Source organism: Heliangelus exortis, chromosome 2 (assembly GCF_036169615.1).
Source record: "Heliangelus exortis chromosome 2, bHelExo1.hap1, whole genome shotgun sequence".
Lineage (NCBI taxonomy): Eukaryota > Metazoa > Chordata > Aves > Apodiformes > Trochilidae > Heliangelus > Heliangelus exortis.
The window spans coordinates 119,043,692-119,064,234 of NC_092423.1; the positions used below are offsets into that span (position 1 = coordinate 119,043,692).

Below are 20,543 nucleotides of genomic sequence, written 5' to 3' on the forward strand. Positions count from 1 at the left end.
TCTCATAGTAAAGAATTTCTTCCTAATACCTAATCTAAATCTACAGTCTTCCAGTTTACAACCATTACGCCTTGTCCTATCACTATGTGCTGTTACAAAAAGTCCCTCTCCAGCTTTATCTGTAGGCCCCTTCAGGTACTGCAAGGCCTCTGAAAGGTCTTCCTGTAGCCTTCTCCTCTCCAGGCTGAAAAACCCCCACCTCATTCTGTCTTTATAGGAGAGGGTGCTCCAGCCCTCTGATCACTTTTGTGGCTCTCCTCTGAAGTTGCTTCAACAACTTCATGTCCTTTCTGTGTTGAGGTCTCCAGAAGAGAACACAGCAGTACTCCAGGTGGAGTCTCAGAACAGCAAAGTTGAGGAGGAGAATCAGCTCCCTTGACCTGCTGGCCATGCTTCTTTTGATGCAGCCCAGAATATGGGTGGTTTTCTGAGCTGCACACCCCTGGCTCACGTTGAGCTTCTCATCCACCAAGTCTTTCCCCTCAGGGCTGTTCTAAATTGATTAGTAATGTTTGGCCATGCAATAATACAGCAATCAAGATTTCAGCTGGGAGACAGAAGGAAGCAGTTTCATTTTATGGGAGGTTTTGAGAGGTTCTAACTGTTTTATTCAGTTTTGATATCTCCCAATTTTGATTTTTCAATAACAGGGAAGAGAGCCTCTGTCTCACTTTTTCCTGATAGGTATAGGATACTTACAATCTTTCCCTTAGCACACCTCACAAATTTATTGGTAAATCAAATTAAGCTAACACAACTGCATCAGAAACTGTTTTTTTAAAAAGCCCAAATGAAATGATAAAAAAGCAGGTCTTCTGTACAAACTATCACAGTTGATTTTCCTGAATACAGTGAATTTTTCCATTATTTAAACATAGTGCTCTCACTATTCCAATTGTTCCAGTGGTTCTGTATACTGCCACAGAAGAGCCTCACTGTAGAGAGAGCAAATTACCATCATTAAATTTTCATTTACATATGAAAGCGTAAAAGGAGAGAGCCAGAAGGAGATTGGGCAATGTATTTTACATTGTAATATTGTAAATTTTTGTCTTTTTTAGCTTCAGGAATGGAGCTGTCTTTCTGAAGAGGATTCTGCCCAAATATTTGTAGTTTCCAAGCTCATTCTCCTGAAGACTCTGGTGTTACAACTGCATCCTTTCCAGAATGGCTGAGAAGGCTCCACCAGGGATCAACAAAAAATCTTCAAAGTCTACTATTTCTCTGCCTCCAGAACCAGTGGAAATAATTAGGAGCAAAGCCTGCTCACGGAGGGTTAAACTAAATGTTGGTGGGCTCAACCATGAAGTACTGTGGAGGACTTTGGACAGACTTCCAAGGACACGATTAGGAAAGCTCAGAGACTGCAATACTCATGAATCTCTGCTAGAAGTGTGTGATGACTATAATCTAAATGAAAATGAATATTTTTTTGATCGGCACCCAGGGGCTTTCACTTCCATTTTGAATTTCTACAGGACAGGGAAACTACATATGATGGAAGAAATGTGTGCTCTTTCTTTTGGCCAGGAGCTTGATTACTGGGGGATTGATGAGATATACTTAGAATCTTGCTGCCAAGCAAGATACCATCAAAAGAAAGAGCAGATGAATGAGGAGCTGAGGAGAGAGGCAGAGACATTACGAGAGAGAGAAGGAGAAGAGTTTGATAATACCTGCTGCCCAGAGAAAAGGAAGAAGCTCTGGGACTTGCTGGAGAAACCCAACTCATCTGTGGCTGCAAAGGTAGGATAAGCACTAGACTTAACTCAAAGGAAGTAGAAAATGGTTTCACAACCCATGTATCTGATGTGCAGTAATCATCAATTTCACTAAAATATTTAGAGAGAAGAGTAATCTAAAAATCTACTTATCATTAAGTGAACGCACCCAAATCTGTCCTAAAACCCACTGAAATCAGCAGAAGGAATCTTGCTGACCTCAGTTGATTTTAGGCAACTGCTCCACTTTACTTTTGTTGCATATAATCAGAAACATCTGTGTGATTGTTAACAGACTTCACATTAAATGCTTCGATGAAAATACAGCTGGAGAACACTACCCTCTTTTTTGTTAGAAAAACATTTGGTTATGAGAAACATATGTTTTGATATTGCTCCTCATCCTATTCCAGGCCTTGCACAGGTGTGGTGTCCTTGTCTCATAAGATGTGCTGGATAGATTGTCAAAGGACAGTGTTGACAGCCCCTGTCTGGCTTGGTTTTACATTGGGCAAGGATTGCAGTATGCTTTCTCTTATACTATATTGTTGTGATCAAGAATTAGAGTGTTCTGAAGAAAAGTGTTAAAATGCTAAAGCATATATAAATATACACTTACATATATCTGTGCATACACATATATACATGTGTGTATATTGTATTCATATGTACACACATGCATGCATACATATAGATATATATGTGTAAAATTTGTATATATTCACAAAGAAATGAGGAACTTTTCAGATGAAGCCATGTTCCAGTACTGCTGTCTTCAAACAGGCAAGCTGGCAAGAGTCTCACTGACAACAGTGGGAAAGCCTGCCCTTGCTGGGGAAGCAGGACTGCACACACTGATTTTGGTACTGCTATTTATAAGTTTTTCTTGCTTCTTGAGGAACTTCATTGTTCTATTTGCGATTTGAGGTACTATTTGATGTCAGGAATATTGTGGAAGCTTGTCTCCAGTTTCAGTCATTCATAGTGCAAATGCTTGGTGTTTAGATGTTCATATTAAGCTTAATAGTAGCTTTATTTCCTGCTGTTGTTGATTTGTTATTGGATACAGTGCTACTTGTCTAAGGTAAGTATAAAAATATGATGGTGGAATGGACAACAACCAGAATCATGGCAAAGATTTTGCTTGCAATAGTAACTTCTCACTATTGAGGTTCAATGTATATATTTTTAAATTATTTTTGTTTGTCATTGTGGGATGCCTTATTGTTTAAGCAAGGACTTACTTTTATAACAGAAATTATTTTTTGTGCTGGAATATAAGGTTCATTACTGGAATAAAAGCTTACAGGAGGAAAAAAAAAAGGAAGTATTCAAAATAATTTAGGAAACGATATGAATACATTTTCTGCTTCTGAGATACAGATTCTGGGCCATATGTTCCTCTCCAGAAGAAGGAGCAGAGGGGAAGCAGATGGGTATAATTTGTGCCAAAAAGGTTTCAGGGAGGCCATGTTACACACCACGATCCCCTGGTACAAGCCAGCATCCATCAGCCCTCCCTGAGCACATATGTGACACAGCTGCTACACAGCCTGCAGGAGTCAGGGACCAGCTTCTCAGCCCTGCACAGCTTGAAACATCACTGCTGTGGTCTGAAACAGACCTCTCCTCCTCCTGGCACCACGCTGCTGGGGGACACCACGTCAGAGACTGGAGATACTCTGGCCAAAGGTGCTGCCTCAGTTGTATCCCACATCGTACCCCGTAGGCAGATTTGAGGGGAAAGAAGACAGAGTGTCTGTTTGTAGATTCTTTTTTGGTTTTGGTTTTTTTGTTACAGTGTAGGGGCTTGTAGGACTTGAGACACATCCCTCTTTAGTGTTTTCCTAAGACTAGGTAGGAGTCAGTGCAGTAAGATGGACCAGATGAATAGAGCACAACTAAAATACTGATTCTTGGGTCATTTGCTGGTGACTTGCATTTGTTCTTTTGCTTGGTAAATAAATGCAGAAATGTAGGACAGTTAATCTTGCATGAGTGCTTGCCATTGACCAAACCCTTCTCATGACATAACAATGCCCCATCACAGGTTTGCTTGAAAGGAGTTGGGCTATTTCTGAGCTTTAAGGAAAATCCCCCTCTGGCTACTTAGGTAAGATTTCTCCTCAGGTTTTGCAAATTAAAATGGCCATTTATTTCATTTCCCAAGATGCTTAAATAGTTATTTTTACCTTTTTGATCTCCTGGTTTGTTTGAATGTTACAGTGCTGTGCTTTCTTGCTACAGGGAGTTTCACATTGCACATGCATACATGTTGCAATGGTTTTCATTATTTCATTTGCCTGCAGTCAGAATTAATGCCATTTGATGTGATTTCTGTGATTCTAGCAGCCAGAAGCCACCATTTTAAGAGCCCTCGGTTTCTCTTTCTAGTGACCCTCAGTCTCTAACTATATATATGAGCCAAAATCATAGCCAGATACACCCATGGTATCTCAGATGGCTGTAGAAACTTAGCTGAATGACACAAAGGAGAGTACAATCTGCCACAGCACATTCAGGCTTGGGGAACATAAGCAAACAAGTAGAGTTGCATGTAAAATGAGATAATGTTGTAATGAGCTGGATATATTTCCAGACAATCTGGATCCATCATAGGCTCTGTGGCAAGGTTTTGTCTGAAGTGTTTGAATACTATCACTTTCAGATTTTATGTCTTTTGTTCCTTTATGTGGCAAGTCACTAGTTTGTCCTGAAACAAGAGACAGAACCATCATTCCTCTCGTGGAATAAAAAGGATGGTGGGATTTTGAGAGTGGCAAGTTGGAAACCAAATGAGAAAATACTACTGTGAAGCCCCCAGTTCAAATATTTTCTCCCTTTTGAACCATGTTCTAAGGTATCTAGCTGTCCTACAGATGCCTGTTCAATCACTCAGATCCTGTACAGCACCCAGGCAGCTGACAGGAACAGCTTGCTTTTTAATCCCTTCCACGTAAAAGATTAGGAATGTGAGATAAACACTCAGGTGTGGTTTTGATACATGGCTGTGTCTCGTCACTTCTTGATTCTGCTAAGATCCCTTCTAGGTCTGATCCAAGGCTTACTGAATTAAGGGGGAGTCCCATTTGGGATTAGGCATCTCAGGACAAATCCTTGTCCTTTTGAGGTCAACGGAGGTTTGCCATTGACTTCACTTCAGCAAGGTGAGACTCAAAAAGATGACAGTATATGAGCAGCAGGTATTTTACAGCTTATCTGACAGTGAAGAGGAGAGCACAAGAAGTGTGTGTGGTGAGGAATGAAAACTGGTTAGCTAGTAAGAAAGGAATACTTTGCACAATATAGGGAGGCTTTTCTATATGAGTGATTTTAATTTTAGTAAATGCATGCACCTCATCTCAGTCATGGATGAATATCTGCTAAGCACAGAAGTTCTTGCTTAGTCCTCACCCCAGCAAAGATCTGAGTTCAGTAGAGGTTTTAACTGAGAAATAAAAAAGATTTGCCTCCATTTTCCTGTGTTCTCATTTTTAAGCTTTTTAAGTAGGATTAAGAAAAAGAGGTCCAGAAGTGTGGCCATTTCTGACTTGCACAGTGATATGAAATGAGAAGCACTGCTGGAAATGAGGAAGAATGGAGATTTAATGTACTCTACACCCCAGAGAAGTCCCATAGCCTGGACATTGAGTCACAGAGTTTCATGGGAGCCTGGTAACACCTGAGGTTTTAGACCAGACATTCATTTATACTTACTTTCACAGTATCTTGTGAAAGCTCCATTTGAAAAAAAAAAGTTATTTTACTAATGCATGGTGAAACAAAATGAAAACATATTGTTGAAAAATTACAGCAAAGATGTTTGAAGCAGAATAAAGCTTCTCCAGAGAGGGGTCAGGATACTTCCGTTTTTCTCCAGAATAGTCTTGCCTTTCACCTAGAGTTTTTGGCTGGGAAATAAAAAATAATAATAATTTGGTTTTCTGATCATGGTTGCTGCACTTATAACAGCATCTTCAGAGCAATAGCAGCTCTGACCCACTATCAGTAGTTAGAAAGAGATGAGCATTAATTTCAGTGGGTGTGAATAGACTCCAATTGGATTGCATAAGTGTTTCCAGTCCAGTGCCTTTCTGGACTGGGATATTAAGGATGAACCTAGCTGAGTTGATGCATTTTTAACTATGTATATGTTACATTGTTCTGTTTAGTGCACCTAAAAAGAGAGGAGCCTTACTTTGTAAAGACTGTGAATCAAATGAACCCATAAGTTTGATGCTTCTTTCAAAGTGTTGATGCACAAGCTCATCTTTCATTCTAGTCTGTAGAATCCAAGAGCTTGGGTTTTTCTCACACTTGTTTTGTATTGATGAAACTCATTTGGACTAAATTCCTAATAAACATGGAATGTTTCCAACATAGATAATCTATTATAAATACAAGTGAAATATCTAGGAGAAATGGAGAACCTATATCTTCCTAAATATATCTGAAACTGATTCAGTTACCTTTAATCTACAGGAGTATTTTAAGTACCTTACAGTAACATTATAAAAAATAGCACTCATCTTTTGATATTTCATATCCCACTTTGGCCCTTTGGACAGAACTAGAGAGCAGTTGCTTGGAATTGATTCTACAGGTCTTTCTTGTGCAACTCAGTCTTTCTCACACGAACATTTCCTTAAAGCTCAGTGGGACTACTAAGTGAAGGTAGTATAAATAAATCATTGGGAAAAAAAGTGCTAGTCAGACACACTCTGCCCTTGATTTCTTGTACAACCCCTGTCGATGTACATACACAGAAAGGTAAAATATTGGCCTGTGTGGTTATGAAGCACGGGGTTTACCTCACTTAAAGTTATGTGGAACCTGGTGGGATTGATCGTATTTTCTCTTAAGTTATGTTTGTTTCACTGCACAGCTCATTTGTCTTTATTTATTTTGTTAATATGGTTTTTCCTTGGGGTCTTTTTTTTTCATTGGTTTGGGGGTTTTTTATGGGTTGTTTTGCTTTTCTTTGCATTACTGACTGCAACATGAGTATTCTCCTTTTGTGAAAACCACACTAATTTATCAGCTAACTAGTGGACTGTAGATTACAGAAGGTATAATTATCCCAAGCCTGACTGGAAATCATGAGGAGTGTGTGTGCTGCGTTCAGTAACTAATCCCCTAGGTGAAAAAATTCCTTTGGGGGAAAAAAAAAGAGGAGATTCAGGCCACTGCTACTTATTCTGTGACTTTATAGAGCAGCTTAAGAGTGGTCTTGGAATAAGTGCAAATTAGATGGGTCATTATGCATGACTTCAGAACAGAGCTGAGTGTCATATAAGACATTTCAGTAGTCCTTAAATATTCTAGATTGTCACACAGTGTTCATTCAGGGGTGAATCCTAATTAATGACACACTACTGGTTCTTCTTTGATGAAGGTCACCTCATATGTACTCAGAAGACTTTGGGAAAACTTTTAGCTGCTTGGTTGTATTGCAAAGAGAGGTTATCTCCACATAAGAAAAGTGTCTGGTAACTGCTGAATGTTTGCACTAAGAGTATTAAATTAGTTAAATGAAAAAAATTATTTCTTCATTATATGAACACTTCTCTTCCTTGGTCTCCTTCTCAGTTTAGACTTACATGTCCTGTGCCATCCTCGTTTTGATAACATTTCTAAGAAACCTTATAATCTATGTGCTTTCCCATATAACTGTAGACCAGAAATGCAGATGTCAGAGAATTAAGAATATTTCTTTTTCAAAGTGTGAGGAATTGCTTTTCCACAATTTTTTTTGTACTGTATATAGAATACCTCAGACCATGATAAGTCATGGAAAAGAAGTGGTGTTTCTAGCTGATGTGTAAGTTAAACTTCTGTTTGACCTCTGATTTCACCTTACTTGGTGAGGGGGTAAGGGATCCTGTCATGAGCCTTTTGTACTTTGCATTACAGTTCCCAAGAGATTTGTCTACTGAAGTTAGGATAAAGCAGAGAGGGTAGCCGCTGCTAATAAATTTGTATTTTCATCTCACCATTGTTTCTGGCCAGCACACTCATTACCACTCACTGCTCTTAAGGTGAAGTTATTTTTTGTGCCAAATGATAAAGCCAGTCAATGTGACTGTAAGACAAAGAGATTCTATTTGATCCTAGTCATTCATATTTAATAACTAAAATGTCCTAATGTCTTGAAAGATAAGTGAATATATTGTTTTTTTCAATAGATATTATATCAAGGAACACAGTAGACTGGCAGTAGTTAATTGATTTTGGTTTAAAAGCTTGTGTATACTCACTTCAGAGTTGGTCATTAAAAGATTATTTACCTTCTTTATACTTCTTATATGAAGTATCATGTAACCCATTATTCAGCATTTTTGGTCAGCCTAAGTATCATGGGAGCAGAGCTACCATCAGATCTGTCTGGTGCCAGAGGTGTCTGATACCTCAGCAACCTACGGGTTCCCTCCAGCCCTGAGATCTTACCTTTGGTGTGCTGAAAGGTCTTGCTGTAAACTTATTAAAAGAACTTACTAAAAACTACTATAGGAAAAAAAGTAAAAAGTCCTTTGAAATGACCTGTTTGTTATTGACACTTACTTGTCAGTAGATCAGATGCTGAATTTTTGGAAGCAGTGCCAGAGGCAAAGATGCAGTGGCTCATATTCAGTAGGTCTATCACTGGCTGCAAGTACTGGCACCAGGGTGAATCTCCACTCATAGTAATAACAGAGGGAAGGGATCTTTTAGTCCTGGAGCTGTGAGAAGGAGCTTCACTGATTCTGGATTTGTGGATACATTAAGGAAAAAATAAAGTGATGATGAGTCTTGTTAAGTGGGGGAAAAAAACAAGAGCAGTTATTTTAAAAATTGGGGAAATTTGTTCTTCATATTTGGAAATAAGATCTAATTGGTAATGTTTTGCAAGACAAAGTTTTAAAGTAAGGACTAGAGTGTATCTACACTTGTGACACCATTCACAGAATCACACAGGAGTTCTTGCACAGAGAAACAAGCTGGGATTTAGGACAGATGAGATTACAGTGAATTACATGCAGGTACAACCTGCATGAGGACAGCTATCCTTCACTGTAATGGATAGAAAGCATTATTCCAATTTACCCCAGCCCCACATGTCCTTAAGTTAGGAGAGCAATTTACCTCTGCAGTGACTGCTTTTTTTACCTTTTGTAACTGTTACCATAATTTGAGCATAGACCAGTGTCAATTGCATAAACCTTTTTAAAAATGCAGTGCAGTATTTCTGATTAGGATGGGGAAATGTTTTGTGCATTACAGCATGCCCCCAATTCACCCCCCCCCATAATGTCATAGGCATCCCAGGGGCTAGATTTTCAGCTGTGACATGTCACTTAAACTGTGTTATGCCTGAGTGGACAGACTGAGGTGTTTTGCCTTTCCCTTCACCCAGAGGCAGATCGTATGTCCTAAAAATGTTGCCTTTCTGTTCTGTGTTTTCATAAGCAGCTGCCAGTGCATTGTCTTTTCTCACGTTAAGATACTTGGAAACAGTCAGATGTCAGAGAGCCACACTAATAAATTAAATGATGTGAAGGTGATGTTATTTGAAAGATAATCCAAACCAAATCTGTCAGAAGCAAAGGACTGCATTTACTGTCTGGATTAACAGGTTCCATCTTGCTTTGTAACTCTGAGAATATAACAAATCTCTATGATAACTTGCAAGCTGACCTTTCTGTTTAACTCTGATTTTGTTGCAAGATGAAGAAGAGCAAAAAACCACTCCCAAGTGAGCAGGAATACAAAGAAATTTCCACATATTACTTATTTCAGAAAAAATGTGTGGTATTTACCATGACATATGGCAGGCTCATGAGTTTTCTATTTGATGAAGATGTGTGACTATTTCATGCATAGCACTGAACCCCAGGTCCTTTGAGGGAATATTGAAAACAAGCATGTGACACTGGCACAGCTGTTTCAAAGTGACTTTGAGATCAAAAAGGTAACCCAGTAGAGTTTTCTTACAAAAACTACACTGTTTACATACCTGGGTAACTCTCTCTTTGGGAAGCCATGCAATAAGGCCAGGTTTTTGGGTGGGATAAGTAAGTGTATTTCCATTTAACTGTATTTAATTTGCACCAGCGGGGCCCCAGACAACAGCCCCACATTTGAAGTTATTTGGTTAACTGTTTAGTATCCTTTGCATGTGCACATTATGGCATTAGGAGTAAGTGAATACCTGATCTGCACACACCATCCCTGAGACAGGTCTTCTTCTGATTTTGAGCAACAATGGAAAGGAGCAAATTGTCTTTGAAAAGCACATTCAGGCACTGTAGCCATTCAGCCTACCTATTAACAAAGTAGCCTTTACTTTCAGAAAAAGTATTTGATGCTTTTGGAGCTTTTAGACATGTATATCCTATCTGTTAGTATATAGATATTACTGACAGATTACCACACTTTTTTTTTTTCTTTTTTAATTTATAATATTTCAGTGAGAAAAAATGTGAGATGGTGGAGGCAATCAGAGAAGTTGTTTTCCCTTGGTACTTAAGATTCTACATATTGCCTGAATCGTATCTGCTGAATTTTCAAGTCATCTTGTAGATACTTGTTATAAATATTCATAGAGGATTTCTCCTAAAATGTAGGGAAAGGCAGGTTCCAGAGCATGGAATACAAACCTGAAGTCTGAGGAGACTTTTTGTCTGAATAAAAAGGTAAACTCTTGAGGCTGAGTGAGTCTTAACTTGATCTCTGAGGCTCAGGTTCATTCCTCACTGAGATACTTTTATGCCTTTTGCTTGTGGGAAATTGCTTTGTGTTGCCCGAAGCTCCTGTCTAAAAGCTGTCACTTCACTGGACTAATAATAAAAAAATACCTTCTAGGATTATCTAAGCTTTTCTGTTCTAGCCTCAAAAGGTAAGTTAAATGGAACTCCAACAGAAGCAAAATTCTTCACAAAAAAGCTTTAAAGGGAGATTTTTTTTTTTTTTCAGAAGGAGCATAATGAGCTTCACTGTAGAAGGCCCTTCTGTTATCTGGAGTTCGGTGTCTTGACTCATCTTTCATTGGGTTCTTCCTGGTGCAACCACAAGGGTTAGGCATGGCTTTAGATGGCTCAGGGATGGCACAGGCCAGAGCTATCCCAAGGACAGCCAAGTGGCAGTGGTGGTTTCAGGTGTCACTGCAATGGAAGTGGGTGGCTGCTGGCATACTTTGGGACAGTCCAGCTTCCTTAGGTTTAATATATTCTTAGAGATGGAATTTTGAGGGAAATCCAGAGCTGGCCCCATTTCTTCAGTCAGTCAGGTTTCTGTGGCAGATGATGGCATCAGGTTTTGCTGACAAACTCACATTCACGTAGGGTTGTTTTCATGAACTGAAATTGCCTTTTGGAGAACACTGGAACAGGCTGCCCAGTGAGGTTGTGGAGTCTTCATCCCGGGAGACATTCAAAACCTGCCTGGATGTGTTCCTGTGTGATCCTGTGACTAGGTGATCCTGTCCTGCTGGGGGAGTTGGACTTGATCTTTCTAGGTCCCTTCCAAGCCCTAACATTCTGTGATCCTATGTTACTGCTTACTGAATACTCCTGGATGACCTATCTGTTGTACTTTATGGAAACATCTACCATTCTGTTTGGCTTTTTGTGAGGATTTTCTGGAGAACAGTGCATGTTGCTAAGGCAGTTTTTTTGCAGACTGCAAGAGACCATCTGAAAGTGTTACAGGCTTCCATTTCTGTTTCTTTCTATTTCTATTATTTTCCAAGAAAGCTTCCCTATTTTTGTATATAATTTTTTTTAAATTTGGTAGAAATTATTATATGAGTTTTATGCCATTTGAAAAAAACTGTTCCAAAAGTATCTCGGTCTGTGGTCTGTGTGTCCATGCAAATATATTTTGTGAGATTATAGGACAGAAAATCATGCCTAGTGCCCCTGAATTCTGTCAAAACACTAACATTGACTCCAAAGTGCTTTAGGCCATTCCTACCAGCATTTAGCACAATAAAGGCAAAACATCTAATATGAGAAGAGTATATACAGATATGCACAGTCCTGTTTGACTGAACCCTTCAGGGTTTTTTCAGAATTCATGCAGGAAGGACAAATTACTTGGGCATTATATAGAGCTGAGGCTGTAAGTTTGAGCTATATCATGTCTCTTGTGTTCTTAGCAGCCTCCTAGGCCAGCATGGCACAGTTTGGTCTCTTTACTGACAATACATAAGGTAACTGAAGGAATGGCAGCACTGGCAATGCCTTGGGCAGGAGTTATAACCAGCCACCTCTGCATCTCCAACTGAGATGCCCGGAAAGTCACTTAAAGCTCTGGGAATAGGTAGGCCCTGCTCAGGAATTCAAAACAAGGACAAAAAAGCCTAAAGTCCTTTTGAGACTCTTCTACTGTTTCCTCCTGTGTCCTAGCAGAAAACTTGAACACCCTTCACACTGAGCACAGGTGGCTTCTCATGCCTTTCCTTTGGCCCATGACCAAAGGATATGAATATGGTTGGCATTTTTTTTTTCATCTGATGATTCAAGATTTTTTACATCATTTTAGTTTGTTACCTAACTGCAGGTCTGTGCAGTGCAGTTTCCTGTGTTTGAAAGTGTTTAACTTGGGTCAGGAGAGTGGCACCAGGTCCCCAAGGCTGCTGGTTGTGCAGGAGGTGAGCCACGAGGCTGAAAGTCCTGTGGATCCCCTTGATGAGCAACTTGCATGTTGGGAAGAAAGAATATGCTTCTCTGGACAGGATTAGAAATCCAGACTGGTGTTCTGTTACTTTAATAAATGATATATGAAGGTTTGAACTTGAAGACAGAAGCGTGGTCTGGTTTCATGCTAGAGTGAAGTTCATTATACAAGAGAGTATAAAATCTGAGAGAAGTCCAAGTTATTTTTTACAAGAAATAGAATAAGAAATCCCTGGACTTCTGTTGTTTATTCTTTCAAAGGTTAATAAATGGTGTGGGAAACAAAACTGAACAGAGCTGGCCAATTATTTTAGAAGGTATAGAAGCTAAATCCCATGAACTAAGCCAGTTCTGGTAGTGGCTGTGTGTCCTAGTGCCATTTTAGCCTCATGCACTGAGTTTTCTGCTTCTCCTCATGACTGCATTTTCATAAGAGGAAAAATGAAATTTTTTTCCTACCATGAAAAATGAAAAGAGAGGAAAAGCAAGATGTAAAGGTCTGAAAAAAGAGTAGATGAGAAAGAAAAAAAGAAAAAAAGAAAAGAGAAAAAAAGAAAAGAAAGAAAAAAGAAAAAAAATGGGAAAAGAACTTGTTTAGCTAAAAAAATATCCATAGTAAGTTTCAATCAACCCAAAGTCTGTTCTAAAGTGGTCTTGGTCAAATCAGTCACATTGATTGTGGTTCTGTTTGGCCATTTTTAGGTGGAAAAATTCTAGGATCATACAGATAGGAGCAATTTCTTAATTGCTGGTTGCATTTAGTTTCTTATGGCAAATATTGTATTTTATGAGTCCTTTTGTTTGCCAGCATTTCACCTTTTCATTAATCCTTATACATGCTTCAGTGAAATAAGGGTTGGACTTGATGATCTCTGAGGTCCCTTCCAACCCAGCCAATTCTATGATTCTATGATTCTATGAAATGGATACTATTTTATTTTCATCTGAATTTTAGGTTGATAAATTCTACTCCCCAATAGTGAGGTTGATGTGCACAGATTTCATTTTAAACTTCATACTGAGAACTAACACAAGATATTTTAGATGCTGCAGTAACACTAAAATAGTGAACAGTTTCTATTAGCTTTTCAGTAACTTCTTCAGTCTGTTGAATTCAGAGAAAACCAATGCACTTTGTTATGTAAATGTATATGTAGTTTTGGCTCAAATAATATATTGAAGAAAGAGTTTTTTAACTAGAGTAGCTAACTGAAGATGAGAGATGTTGGATAGAAGGACTCTGCTTGATGAGAGTGCTATGGAGATGATAGGTGGGGGTCAGGCACACTCTTTAGGAAGCATTCTGAGTTTTAAACTAGCAGGGATGATATGGTGGGACAAGTCTTAGTAAAATATTGTGCCACTGATGTTAGCAATGCCTGTATGGAGAATACGCTCTTCTGAAATGCCTTTCTTTTCTGAAAGCAAATTAATTTCCTCTGAAGAGAGCTGATGCGTCTGTTTCACAGATGTTCTTTCCTCTCAAACTGATTTCTGTCATATTAGAGAACAATTTTTTTAGTTCAAGGGGATATGAAATTGGAAACATAACCCTAATCTTGGATATATCCATTATTGCACCGAACCCCAGATAACGTGTCTGTTAGGTTTCAGCAAAACTGCATTGACATTAAAGTAACTTCAGCATTTATAACTCTGGCATCATCTGTTTCCTCCCTGTTTGGATTTAAACCCAACCCCCAACTCTTACCTAAGCCCACCTAAGGTTCCAGAGAAGGAGGGAGAAGTGGGAACAGAGCCCAGTTGCTACAGGGTTTAATTGCTGCCAGTCTTTCATGGAGGCTTTCTCCCCTCAGGGCTTCTCTGAAGAGGCACAGTGGGTGCAGCTGCAAAGGGCACAGTGCAGACACAGATGTCTTCTGCTTGGGAAGTCAAGCTTAAAGTTGGTGTGCAAGCTGCAGGAGAGCCCATGACAGGCAGAGCATGCTGGAGGCACAACAGCAAATCTCTGTGATGTTTCTTCCCTCTCCCTTTTTAAAAGACAAGATGGAAAGAAAAGTTTCAGAAGCCTCTGAGCCTTTCCCCATATTGCAGTTATGTGAAAAGGAGTGTTATCCATGAGGAAAGAGGCTGAACTCAAGAGGGGTCTTTCCAGGAGAGAAAATGCTTCAAAGATACAGACTAACCAGGGAATCCCTCGGTCAGGTCAGTTTGCTTACAGGATTCAGTGTGATAACCATTCCTTCATCTGTGTGGTGATGGATGGAAGAAGCAGTTCTTTCCCGTGCTTCTTCCACTGCTCTGTCATAGGCAGATAACACCTGCAGGCACAGAAATGACACTGAACATGCACTGAGTTACGTGAGTAAAACTTGAAAGAAGAATTGAGATTTTTAACTGGGATGCCCCTGACAGTTTCCCATGTCTGTATGAATACTGTTTTCTTTTTCCTGTTATATATGCATGAAGGAGTCAATTAGGAATCAAGAAAAAACCTAGAGTGCTGTCTGTTTTCTTAAGGTGTGTATACTATCACAATAATTTGACTATTTTTACTAAAATTCTTATATTTTAATATTATTTTAACTGTTGTCTTAACAATTCTCTAAAGTGAAATCTCCCCTCCAGGGGGATGGTGACCTTAGTGTCCTGAGGTCTTTACAGCAGAAAGGCAAACACGTAGTGTGCACTGCTCTAAGAGTGATCTAGTGTGTAAGAAGAAGAGATTTGTCATTTTTCAGTGGATGAAAGACCCTGATAAATTTATACAATGATGTCAAATACTTTGGCATTCATTGTTTGCTGAGTTGTCACAGATAAGGTAGATTTCCTAGGCTTAAGGGTGCTATTTTGAAACGCAGTTGCTGTTCAAGGAGATTTACAGTACTCTGAAAAAAATGGGTGAGAGATAATAGATCAAAATGAAGAAGTAAAACACAGAGACAACTTGTGTCTGAACTGCAGAAGAAATCTTTTCCTCCCCTTCCATGCAAAATCTGCAGCCACAGTTGTGCCACTAAATGCTGTTTCTTCTGCAGCCTCTTTTGGAGACAATCTGCCCAGGGGACAGAGCCCCGTGTCAGTGCCCTGGCAGGCTTGTCATGGTTTGAAGGAAGGAAACCTGTGTCTGCAGCAAGATGCATGTTGGGTGGAGTGATGCATGCAATTTAGATAACTATGTTTGTATGCTGTAAAATTAACCTAATATTTGAGCTGTAGAGCTGACACTGTCTGACAGGGTAAGGGCTCAAGAAAAAATGGGATAGGCAGTCTAGGTCATTTAATTTCCCTAAGCCTAGGAGAGATCAGAAAAAAAGCAAGGCCAAGGACAAGGTAGGGAGTAAGAGCAAAATAATCAGAAAAATAATCAACTCTCTAAATGTGCTGAAGCATGTTAGGGTTATGGCACCTAAAGCCATGGCAATATTACACAGTTCTTAAAAACCTCTTGGCTTTATATCTCACATAAGTTGTTTTCATCGTCAGACCAGTCAGTCAAAAAGAGAAGGCAGCAGCCATAGGGCTTCATACAAATGTTCTCCAGTTTGCCATCTCTCCATAGCCTGGAACTTCAGCATAGAAACTGAGGAGGTCTGACAACTGAACTCCCTGGGAGTAAGATTATTCCTTCTCTGAAAGCAAAGCTGTGTTTCCTTCAACTGTGGAGGGCAGAATTTTTAACTAGGCAGGGGACAGCTGTTCCCTCATGTTTACTGACAGCTCCTCTCTCTCTGTTGGGCACGTGGATGCACAAGTTACTGTGCAAAGTGAGGAGGTGCTTTGCAGCTATGCCAGGTCATACAAGAGTGTCACCACACTGGCTCAAAATCAAGCTACCCCAGGGAGGGGCATATCTAGTGCTTGAGAAAAAATTAATTTGTTATTACCAGCCTTTTTGCTGCATAAATCACCCCTAATAAAGATTTAGAGTCACAATCTCACCTCTGTGGTGAAAACACATCTATTAAAGAAAGAATGACCATTGGTAGTATTTGGGGAGTAAAGTTAATGAGCCTTGCTTACAAAGTGAATGCAGACAAGTAGATATATGCTCTCATCTGTCCCTAATGTCACTGGTTTAGTACTGAGTGGCTTGCAATATTGAGTGATTTGAGATTTACAGCCATTTGGCTGAGCAGAGCAGCTCTGTTGTACAAATGTGGACCTGAGGTACACCACAGCTACTTAAGCTGCAAAAAGTCCATGACAAAGCAGGGAGCTGAATCCAAATCTTTCATGTCCTACACAGCCTCTTACATCTGGACTATCTTTTATTTCCGTGGAAATCTGGTCTTACGTATTTTAGACTTAAGGCAGGCAGAGTTTATCCTCCCTTACCATTACTAATTAAATAAATTTCTCATTTAATAATGCTGGAAGAGATTTTCAAGCTTACAAGCCTAAGGGACTCAGATGTCTTATTCATTTTAATGGGAAATAAGCTATTTTATCCAATATATTGTGGGTGTATCTGTGTAATCGTGTACATGGCTTAAAGGTCTTTTCCAGCCAAAAATTATTTTATAATTCTATGTTAGCTGATTCCAGAGCCTTTTGATATGTTTAGTTCAGTGCTGTTATTTAAAAGAGAATTTGTAGGTAACACCATACTTACGGAATTTAACTGCTACTTATCATAGTAACCATTTGCCTTTGATCAGATTTCTACAGTATAGCTTGAAAAGTGAATTAATGTTTAATTTAAAGGCAATGAAAAAAACTTTATTGGTGGAAAAACAAAAAGTAATCCTAAGATAAGAGATAAAAGGGTAAGAAAGCCTTCAGGTGCATCCAGATTTTGATTTAGATCCTTATTTGTAGTTATTGATTCTTCACTCTTTCCTGGTCTTTTGGCTTGAAAATTCCTTTTGTTTTGGAAGCAGACATGAAACATCTATGAAGTCTTCCAATGTATTTTGGAGAAGATGGATTTATAATTGGTGAAGTCAACTTCCTCTGGATTCTGAAATGGATTGCAGGGCAAGTATTCTGGAGCTAATTCCAGCTGGTCTACCCCAGGACTGGCAGCTGGATTGCTGCTCACCCTGTTGTGCTACCTTCTTGTTAATTAATTTTATTCAGACTCAAGGCTTACTAATTTTAATGCAGGGCCAGGCTGCCAGCCACAGTGGATGGCCCAGTATGCTCACTGATACTTAATTTCAGCACCAAGTTTCATTGTATCAGATCTGTGTCTTTCAGAAGCTTTGTTTAACATTTTTTGTGAATGAGAAGAAACTAAGTTCACTGCATTTAAGACAATAATTTTGACATTCAGAACAGTGAATAATTTGTCAGACCTATCCTGCAACAGCTTTCTGGGTGGGATGTTTATTTCCACTGTGACTCGTGGTCAAAGTTAATCTTCATTACAGTAGTGCTGCAGCAGCCAGCAGAGAATCACTCTGTAGACCACACCAATCTCTGAGAGCCCAAAGGCTGAGTAGGTGATGGGCAGGAGGAGAAAATGAGGGTGCAGCAAATGGAGTTGGCCAGGGATGTGGTTACAAAAGGCAGTGCTGTTAGGGCAGGGCAACTGGGCTTCTGTGGGTTCAGTAGTACCTGATATTCTCTTAGACAATACATATTTATAAACCTTCTGTGAAGGGAGTTAACTTTCCTTTTTCTTTTTTTTTTTTCTTTTTTTTTTTTTTCTCTTCACCTGTTCCAATTTCTCACTCTTACACAGCTCAGAAAAAGGCAGAGCTGGGCCTGCTAAAAACCAGAAGCAATGCACTTGATAATCTTGGATAATTCTTCACCTAACATTGCATTTAGTCATTTCTCTAAATCACACACACACACACAAACAAACAAACAACAACAAAAAAAAGTTAACTGAATGTTTTTTCAAACAAAAGTAGGAAAAATATGGAAAGGGAATCAAGGTGATCATCTACTATGCAGAAAGTTAAAAAAAACCAACTTCTCTCCTTAACTAAAAACAGGACAAGGATCAGTTAAAAACCATGCTGACAATATTCTATTTAAACAACATATGTAAAAACTAACAGATCAACAAATGTTAAGGTGCTATGTAAGTCCTATAACTCTAAAAAAATAAGGTAAATGGAGTGAAATGCCTTGTTTAATTTGAGGGTATTAGCCAAATAAATGTTCCAGAGCCTTGATGGAAGGAAACTCATCAACCAGTAATACCAAGCTACAATGTACATATGAATGGCAGAGAAAGTCCCACCACTGGAGGAAGGCTTCCATGCATTAACAATTCACATTATCAGGTGAAAGGAACCCAGAATCCCAGATATAAACAGAAAGAATTAAATTCTGCAGCTGTACTGCCCCCTGCCTTGTCTGGATGAGGACAGGAATTGTGAAAAGCTGAAGGAAAACAAGGAGGTTGCAAAGACAAAAACCCCACATCGTTGGGGTGATGTAAAGAGCAGATGTTTAGATCCCATAAATGTGTGTTTCAAAATATATCCATAGAAAAGCTATTAAAAATTAGTATGCTGTTTGGAAATCAGTCATCATTTAAAAGTCAAAAAGGAAAAGGAAATAGATAATTTCAAGATAAAAGATTCCACAAGGCTGAGGAAATTTACTGGAATCAACTTTAAAGGAGGAAATAGGGAGGCCTAGGGGGGGGAGAAAACCTGATGCAATTATATTGGCACATATGAAAAAAAAAATCTTACACTTCTGTCACTGTAAAACAGATAATTGAAGGGTTTTTTTGCAAGTAAATAATCCTTCAGCAAGTGGAACTTGTGTCCAAACAAGGAAAACAGACCTCATAAGCACAGGGAAAGATCCCTTGAATGCTGCTAGAGGCAGCAGGGTGAGTTTAACCTTCAGCTCTGGAAATCCCCGGACAGGGGTTGCTGAGGTTGGGAGTACATACCAAGCAAAACCTCCCCCTGAGCTCCTTCCTTTTCCACTCTCTCCTTATCACTGTGAGCTTTCAGATGTGTGATAAAGACCTCGTGAGCCCTTAATCTGTCCCAACACAGACATTTTCATGTATGTTCATATGGAAATGTATGAAAACATGTATGTTTCATATGGATGAAAGCTCATCCTCCTTTGCACACACACCACTGCAGTGTGAGAGGAGTTTTCTGGGTGAAAAGGCATGTTTTGGGTATTTCAAGGCCAAGTGGCTCCTGAGTTGAATCTTGTGGTTTTTTTGTTTCCTTCTGGTTAGCAGTGACATTTTGATTGCTTGAGTTTATTTCGCCACTCTGTGTCCTGGTGCTGTTCACACCCAAAGTGGATCAAATGAGGTGTGACTGGAGGGGCTTTTTGTCACCTGAAGGGGAAGCAGTTGCCCTGCACAGCTCAGAGGTGAGGTTAATTAGCAGAAATGTAGCTATAAAAAGATACCCGAGGGAAATGTCAAGAAAAACGCACCATCCCCCTGCCAAATCACAGCAGCTTCCCTCATTATGAGCCCAGTGACAAAGCATAGCTGGGGCCACTGCCAGCAGCACAGAAGACATTGCTGTGCCTCCCCCTGACAGCTGGTTAGCATCTCTGCTACATTGTTGGACAAGATGCTGCTGGTTTTCTTTGGTAAAGCCAGGTTTTGATCTTCTGAATCCGTTGTGTTTTGAGGGTTGTTTTTGTTTTTTTTTTTTTTTTTGGTTTTTTTTTGCTGTTATTTATTTTGTTTTGGTTTTGTTTTTTTGTTTTTTTGGTTTTTTTTCATGGCTTGAAAGCATTTATCTACTAGGCTTTCTCAGGGTCATAAAATGCAAAATCATATATGAAAAATAAAGAATGTTTTTTTTCTTTTGAATGCTAGTGTGAATCATTGACAAAAAGCAAATAAATTATCCCTCATTAATCGTAAGAGCCTGTGTGGAAAGCACATTTTGAGAAGGTTCATCTTAGGAAATGTCTTATGGCAGGTCTGCTTCCTGGCAAGGCTGATGTAGAAGCCTTCCTTGTATTTTGCAGCAGTGCTCATTCTGTCCTCTGGATGCTGGTTTCATTAGGGGTTAGCTAAAAAGCAGGATTTATTTGGCAGGTTATTCCCCATTTGCTTCCATCCCTGCAGTTTCTCATACAGATAGATAAAAGTTGAAAACCATAGAGAACAAGCTAAAGACTAGAGAGAATATTACATCCCAGTAATTTTCCCCTTGCTCCCTGTACCAGGAGGTAGAGTCTGTGTTTTTAAAAATTATTTTATCAATAATATTTGTAATTTTTATACTGTATTTAGAATAGAAATAAATTA

The 20,543-nt window shown here is 39.2% G+C and overlaps 1 protein-coding gene and 1 long non-coding RNA gene across 4 annotated transcripts in view; both read left to right on the top strand.

Moving 5' to 3' along the window:
• Nucleotides 1-20,543, top strand: part of LOC139793293 (uncharacterized) — a 278,669-nt gene that overhangs the window by 93,176 nt on the left and 164,950 nt on the right. The window lies entirely within an intron of this gene.
• KCNB2 (potassium voltage-gated channel subfamily B member 2) overlaps nt 1-20,543 on the top strand; it is a 202,596-nt gene that overhangs the window by 17,103 nt on the left and 164,950 nt on the right. For all 3 annotated transcript variants that reach the window (XM_071737775.1, XM_071737777.1, XM_071737778.1), the window contains one exon: nt 1,062-1,746. In XM_071737775.1, the coding sequence (XP_071593876.1) occupies nt 1,168-1,746 (579 nt within the window). In that variant the 5' untranslated portion in view covers nt 1,062-1,167. The remainder of the gene's footprint in view (nt 1-1,061; nt 1,747-20,543) is intronic.